Raw genomic sequence first — 7,601 nt, 5'->3', positions numbered from 1 at the left:
GGATGAGGGGTCTCAGCTTGGTTTTATTGCAGGAAAGAATGTGTTCTGGCATACCAGCCCGGTTTCTTTGAATTATTCAAACTGTGCTATCATTTGTATTTCTTCCTTAGCCTTTCTGGCTACAAAGTCATATTTATAATTTCTTTCTAATTCTACCTTCCCAACACTACCCCTTTTTCTTTCCTGTACAGATGCTAAGGCTGTGATTGTCTGCTGATGCCTCAATGGTAGTGCTCAAATCTCTTGCTTTTATGCATTCAGCAAAGATCCCTCCAGCTCTTCAGGCAGACTTTTTTTGTCTCTCTCCTTTGTCTCTTTCAGCTGCCACTGAATGCCTTTTTTTGCACATCCAACACTCCAACTTTTGTGTCCTCTAAAATCATACATTCATGGTTATTTTGTTCTGTTTTTCAAGAGCACATTTACAAGGAGATCTTGACCTTCAGTCCCATTGCACGGAAGGATTCAAAGAAGAGAAGTGGGATGTCATTATAGCGATGGGTGCAGCTGTATCTGGGACTCAGTTCTTCTTGATGACACCAAATTCATACCACATTGCATTGCTGGTTGCCAACTTTTGGCCTGTGGAACCTCTCTTCATGTGCCAACATAAGGATGACACCATGCCGTTGGCACTGGACTTTGTTCTACTAAAGGGGAAGCTCCTCAGACAATTTCCAAAGTAAAAGACAAATATATTCTTGTTGAAACTTTAAGTGGGAGAATTTTATCTGGTGGTTGGTTTTTGTTTTTTCCCCCTGTATTTCTCCACTTGTGAGAGGAGGGGTTTCATTCTTTCTAATTAGTCTTTTCAAGCACAGGGTTTAGTACATTAATTATGGATGAGGCAAAGGAAAAGGTAAAATTGACTGGGAAGTGAGTCCTAAGCAAAAGGATCAGAAATACTGAATGTCAGCTTAGCAAAACCTTAACCAGTCTCACTCTGGCTGTGTCCTGATTCCCTGGGCAGTCACAGAGCACCCAGCAGAGCAAAGCTGCTGGGATGGTGTCAGCTCCAGGGCACCAGGGGATCAGCCTGTGTTCAGAGCAGCTACAAACTTATCTTCTCATCCTATACACACAATTCTGCTCAGATGCTTCCCCTCCAAAGAGCCACTGCCTCTTTTTTTTAATTTTTCCCCTGCTTATTTAATTTCCTGGGATTTGATCAGTGCTGTCTCATCCTCACTGCTGGCAGCAAACACAGCCTGGGAATTCAAGGCCACTTCCCATAGTGACAGACTGGGAGTCACAAGCAGCTGCACAAAAGAAATTAGTTTGAGCATGGATCTGCAGGAAGTTTTCCAGCCTCTGCTGAAACTGAAGTATCTGCAGATCCATGGCTTATCAATACAGTCACTTGATAGTGCAGGTGCAGCTGCTCATTGTGATAACACCTTTGGACTGCAACACCTATGGTGATCAGGCAGGTTCAGCCAATCATTCCAAAGTCCATCCCAAGGGACATGTGCCAAGAGCCAAGTTCCTACTCTGTATCAGAGCTCAGAGTCCCCAGGACTAGAGAAAGATATTGAGAAGATATTTGACCTCTGTAATACATACAGTGGTTCTCAACTCCCCCCCTCTTCTGTAGCTCCTGACTTATTTTGGTTTGGTTTAGCCAGGCTGTTTTCAGTACTCTCTAATTTTCTTCTTAAGTAATGGCCAGTTTTGCAGCCCACAAGTAAAGGAAAATTGCAACATTTCCATAATTTTCTGATCTCTCCACTGGGAACTGGACACAATGATGTCATGTTGATTGGCTGCCTCCCTGTTGCAGCTCATGGCATGCAGCACTGGGGATGACCCTGCAGTGACTGCAGCTTTTTGATAGGATGGTGTTGATGTTTGCTTGCTGTAGCTGCGCAGATGGTCCATGATGATAAGGTGAGGTTTCTTTTGGTATCTGTCTGAGTCATGTAAAAGCCCTTCGCTTCACTCCTAGGTAGGGACAGTGAGCATAGAACTGTTGTCATGTGTCCTCAATTCCCTGGAAATTCAGTGTTTTCTTAAGCAGCACACTTGTAAAGAGCTAGGCTGGGGGATATGCAGTAATGTTCTGTTGACTTTGTCCTGAAAAACACAGCTTGATGAGATTTAGGCTTCATCTTTTCCTCTTGCTAAGGCAGAAGGGAGTTTTAACTGCATCTGTCAAACTGCAGCTGGAACACTGTCCTTTTGAACCTGACCCGGCTGCCACGTGCATAATCTCGAGCAGAGGTTGGAGAGAAGCTCTCTCCAGCTGCCATTAACATCTTGGAGAGCTGCAGATGTTCAGAACTGCCTGTGCCAGGGTAAAATGAGGCTCGGTGCTTTGCAGTGCAGGGTCACTGTCCAGGTGTTGGTGAGGGTTAGGGTTAAGGTTGGTGAGTGCACAGGGAGATGTTTCAGGGCTGTGGGTGGAGCAGGCTGCCCTCCTGATGATATGAAACCCTGGACATGGAGAGGCAGGTAAGTCTAAAAAGCTTGGTCTTGTAGACAAATTTGAGTACATCTATGGAGACCTTTAGAGAGCTTTCTTTCAGAAAGTCATTGCTAAAGTCAAAGTTATCTGTTAAGGCAAAAGTTCCATACAGACAGAGCTCATGAACCACTGTAAATGGGGATGCAGGGTATTTGTTAATCATCTTGCCCTCCTTCACAAGGGGATAGGGAGACCTGAAGTTTTCTGTCTCAGCTGACGGAGTTGAGGGAGAAAACATCTTCACAATAAAGGAATGTACTGAGCAGTCTGCTAGTTGTTGAAAAGGAACTTGGATGGTTTTAAAGAATAATTTAAAACGCCCCTTGGGAATTGTCTGTCTGAGCATGAAGAGGCACTGGGGACATGTAATACAAATAGGTGTGAGAAGAACAGTTGTGAGCATAACTGAGTAGGGTACATAGATTTTGCAAATATCAGTCTCACTTGTTTTAGGGATAGCACATAAAGGTTCTTCAGCATCATTCTTTCTGCTGAGTATACATCCAGTTTCAGGGATTGGGTTTCTGGGTTTCTCAGTAGGTTTATACTTACCCTGAGTGCTCTGAAATTGCAAGAGCAATCCCAACAGCTGCTTTGTGGGCTCCATCCTCTGGTTTCATTCATTCACCCACCAACCCCATACAGTGACAGAACACTGTGCAAAAGGACTACCCAATACCCCAACAAACATGGGGACCAGGTGCTCTGTAAGCCCAGGAACCCTGGAGGTGTGTGTGTCTTTGGTTTTTGTGGTATGTATCATCCCAGAACTCAAAACAGACAGTAGAAAATGTAGCAGGTTGGTAGTGGAAAGAGTATCTGTATAGACCAACCATCCCAATGCTCCCGTGGCATCTGAGGACCTGTTTCAATGAACAAATGAGCTACCAGAAGGGAGAGGTGGGAGGAAATCCTACTGACATTTCCTGAAAGGAGTTTGAAGGACACCTGCTTGACAGAGCCAGTGACTCAGGCCAAGGCTGGAATCCTTCAAAATCAGCACCAGAACTGAGAGGGGGTGTGTGACCCTGACAGACACTGTGAGTCAAAGGAGAAATTACCTCATGCAGAGGTGCAGGCAGTGCCTGGTGGATGACTCACACTGACACATAATTCATGGACATTCCTTTCATTGCAAGTATAGTTTACATACTTAAAAATACAAAACCGAGTGATAAAGATTCCTCAGCCATTAAGTGGTCCAAAATTCCACAAATCAAGCCAGCCAAAAATATATTTTCTGTTTGTATGATAAAAATTTACACAGATATATGGATGGAATTTTTGTGCCTGTCTCAGATTATATACAGATGTCTAACTTCGAATACTATTTACTTGCTAGTCTTACATTCATTTCTGACTTCCAAGCATCTCTTTATAATTTGGAAAATAAAGCCTTCAGAAACAATCTTTCTCTGTAAGTTTATTTTGACAGTTAATTAGGTCTGTGAAGTTGCAACTTTATGGGGCCTATTTGTTAGGTAATGGCACATGTAAGTGGGAAAGAAAAGCAGATGAAGGAACAATCATTTTATTTTCTTAAGAGATGCCACAAAACTAGAGGATTTTTAAAGGGAGATAGTAGTAGTTGTGTTTTGGATACCACCTAGAAACCTTTCAGTGCATAATTTTGAAAATTTCCACAGCCTCTTAGAAAACTACATATTTTATTTATGTAGGAAAAAGATATATGAAATGTTTTCAAGTTTAACATTTTCACATTCTAGGTAGCAGACTAAACAAATAATGTTCATGTTTTAAGTATGTGATAATGGGAAAGAAGGAAAACTAGAAAATTACAAAAAAATAGAAAAAATAAAAAATTATAAACATGTCTGAGAACTCTAGTGAGATTCTGTACAAAGGATGGTAATAACTTTTCATATTCCCATGTCTTTCTGTTGCCTGAGCAACCAGGGAAAGCGTTCCTAATCCTCTGCATTTTTCCCTGTATCATGGGTCAGCAGAGTGTTGGCTGGAAACGTGATTATGGCTGTTTTTCTTTTCACAGCTGAGAGAAACAAGACATTAAAGATTGAATGAAGACCAGAATAGCCAGTACTAATTTGCTTTCCCCCCACAGAACAGACACTCGCTGCACTAATTGTACTTACCATGGAATCATTCAGGTTGGGAAAGGCCATTAAGATCATTGAGACCAAATCCACACTGAAAATGTCAGAGTTTCCAAGTGAATGTGGTTTAGGGGATGTTTTGCCTGATTTCTCTCTACAAGGCCATTTTTTGAGCACATAAGCTTACACGGCTTTTAATGTGATGTTCAGCTGGTGCTGGCTCACAGCTGATTCAGTCAGCTCTCCTTTTTTGTTGGAATGCACTCCATTAAATAATACTGCATTAGTATAACTGCAACCCTCTTTGATTTGCTGTTACATAAAAGTGAGCTAACTTCTTTTAGCCAAGTTTGGCTGGAAAAATAAAAATTCTCCTGCCATAAACCATCATTTCAGATCTGTTTTCAGAACATTTCATCCCCCCCCCAAAAAATGCTTTAACGTTAGAAGACATTGAGATAAAAAACATAAGGACCTCTGAGGAAGTAGTGCTGCGTGCTTGTGTAACCTCTCTGATGTTAGTGAGGCTGAAGAGGTTTATAAATATACATATATAAAATTCCAGTGAAAATAAATGGCAACTGAGGCTAATCACTTGAGATACCAGGTTTTAACCTTTAACCCAAAGAACCTGATTAGCAATTGATCTAATTTCAGCAATTCTGAAGAAAATTGCAGCAGAACAAACAGCCTAAGAGAGATACAAACGTAACTCAGTTTTGAGGCTTAGTAAATCAACAAAGAAAAAGGTCAGCTCTCAATTCTAAATGATAATTGTCTTCCCTTTTAAAGTACATCTTATATGCTTGAATAAACATGGGGAAAATAGTAATATGAAGGTGCCCAACTCTGAAGTGTCTTGGCTGCTGTTTTCGTTTGAAGCAACATCACTAATTTTGCACTTGTACCCTTTGAAAACTGGGACAGCAAAGAAATTGAATTAAGATCTGCCTCTGGGATTTGAGAGAAGTTCAGAATGTTTTTTTCAAATAACACATTAGTTCCACAGCTTTGATATAAAACTAAATTATTAATAACTTGACGTTGTAACACATGGCCCTCAGTCATCAGAGATGTCTGGACATCTCTGTGCACAAGTCATCCCACTGTTCTTAATAGGGAACCTAATATGATTATAAGAAACTAATTTCAGTGCAAATTTAAGGGTATAAAGTTTCAAAACTGAGGTCAAAAATGCAAGAGTTTGCAGAAGTCTGTCATACTAAAAAAAAAAGTAAAAAAAAAAAAAATCAAGTCAAACACAGTTTAAACTCCCACATAAAGAAGGAAAAAATCACAGACTGGCTTGGGTTGGAGGGGACTGAACATCTATGTGTAGCCCCTTGCTGTGGAATACCTTTCACTAGAGCAGGTTACTCAGAGCTCCATCCAACCTGGCCTTTAACAATTCCAGGAATGTGGCAGCGACAGCTTCCCTGGACAACCTGCCTCACCAGTGTCACAGAGAAGGATTTTTACCCTATTACCTAATCTAAACCTCCTTTTAGTCTGAAACCATTCCCCCTTGCCCTGTTGTCACTACATGCTCTTGTAAAAAGTCTCTCTTCATCCTTATTGTAGGCTCCTTTCAGATACTGAAGGGCTGCAATTAGGTCACCCCAAAGTTTCTTTTTTCCAGGCTGAACAAACACAGCTCTTTTTGCCTTTGAAGTTGCACATCAATTATTGAAATTATTTTATTTACTGTTTAACCAGGAAGCAAATGCAGCTACAGATTGGTTTAGGGCTTCTTTTATCCTTCAAGGCTGGGACTATGCTGTTATACAGTAGGGTGAGATCCTTTGTAAATCAGTGAGAGTATTGGGACTTCATTTCTAAATCCTTGGTATATTATTTTTCAAGACAAGAATAGCTTATTTTTTTCCAAGTTTTGATTTGTAAATAGTATATATGTAACAAAGTATACATCATATATACATAGTATATACTTCAAAGGTGATATGTAAAGATTGTTCAGCAGTAAGTAAAATGTTTCCCTTTGCTTTTAAAACTGCAACAAGCTCTGGGGTCCAACCTGAGTACTTGGCAAAACAGACTGTCACAGACTGGCTGTTCTCAGATTCTGTGGCTAACATACGTTGAGAGACAAAAGATCTCCAGTTGGACTGTAAATGAGGGAAAACAGCATTCATTGCTTCCTTCTAAAACAGTTAATTCTATAAATTCAGATGGTGATATTATGCAATATCCTGCAAAGTGGGAGGTGGAACACACATATGCTCAACTATGTGGCATGCTCTATAAAAAGTAAGAGTGGGAGCCTCTGCAATTCCTATCTCAATTCTTATATCAGTTGCTAACTTAACTTCTTCCTTGTTCAATCCCCTCAGTCCCTCTCTCACTGTCCCTCCACCCTGTCACACCTCTGCATGTGAAGAGGCCATCTGGACCTGAAATATTGGTCTATAAAATAAATACAGGCTCTTGCTATTTACATTGTTTAATGTTGCTTGTTAAGGCTAACAGTGGCAGGCAAAGGTTCTCTGGGAGTGTAGACGGGTTGGACTTTGGCACCTGGAAATGCTCCAGGCTGTTTCCTGGGACCCCACACCTCCTGCAAAAAAAAAAGTGGGCTGCAAAATGAAGACACCCCAAATGAGCTTGGGACAAAAATCCCACCCGTTGCCTGACGGCTCGCGGCTGTGAAATACCGGCCTGGGATGGGCCCGCACGGCTGCACCCGAGCTCCCACACCTCAACCCCGCGGATGTGGGGGACAGGACAGGAGCAGGGGTAGCCCGCTCCGGCCACCGGGAGGCCGTGGCTCCCCGGTGCTGCCTCGTCAGCCATGGAGGGGGACACGGGCAGCGGCGGCCCCCGCCTAAGTCATGAGGGCAGCGCGGAGGGACCCCCCGCCCTCCCGTCACCACCAGCCCCCGGGGCCTCCCGCTCGGCGCGGCCCGGCTGTGGGAAGGCATCGGGGAGGGGCGGGCGGTGCCTGCCCGCGGTGGGAGCGGAGCGCGGAGCCCCCTCCCCCGCCTGGCCGCTGGCTGCCGCCTCTCCCCGCCGCTCGGCCGGCCCGCGCTGCCGCCTCCATCTTG

The 7,601-nt window shown here is 43.0% G+C and overlaps 1 protein-coding gene and 1 long non-coding RNA gene across 6 annotated transcripts in view; one reads left to right on the top strand and one right to left on the bottom strand.

The window, feature by feature from the left end:
• Positions 1-722, top strand: part of MAPK13 (mitogen-activated protein kinase 13) — a 13,615-nt gene extending 12,893 nt beyond the window's left edge. For all 5 annotated transcript variants that reach the window (XM_033519924.1, XM_033519922.1, XM_015650496.3 and 2 more), the window contains one exon: positions 416-722. In XM_033519924.1, coding sequence (XP_033375815.1) covers positions 416-495 — 80 coding nt within the window. In that variant the 3' untranslated portion in view covers positions 496-722. The remainder of the gene's footprint in view (positions 1-415) is intronic.
• Positions 723-3,870: 3,148 nt separating this feature from the next.
• LOC109022975 lies at positions 3,871-7,595 on the bottom strand. The gene is made up of 2 exons (XR_002002456.2): positions 4,579-7,595; positions 3,871-4,475 (listed from the first exon to the last, which is right to left on the bottom strand). It is a non-coding gene; the product is annotated as an uncharacterized LOC109022975 (long non-coding RNA).
• Positions 7,596-7,601: the final 6 nt, after the last annotated feature.

This window comes from Parus major, chromosome 26 (genome assembly GCF_001522545.3).
Source record: "Parus major isolate Abel chromosome 26, Parus_major1.1, whole genome shotgun sequence".
In the NCBI taxonomy this organism is placed as follows: domain Eukaryota; kingdom Metazoa; phylum Chordata; class Aves; order Passeriformes; family Paridae; genus Parus; species Parus major.
This window is presented reverse-complemented; position numbering and strand designations above follow the sequence as displayed.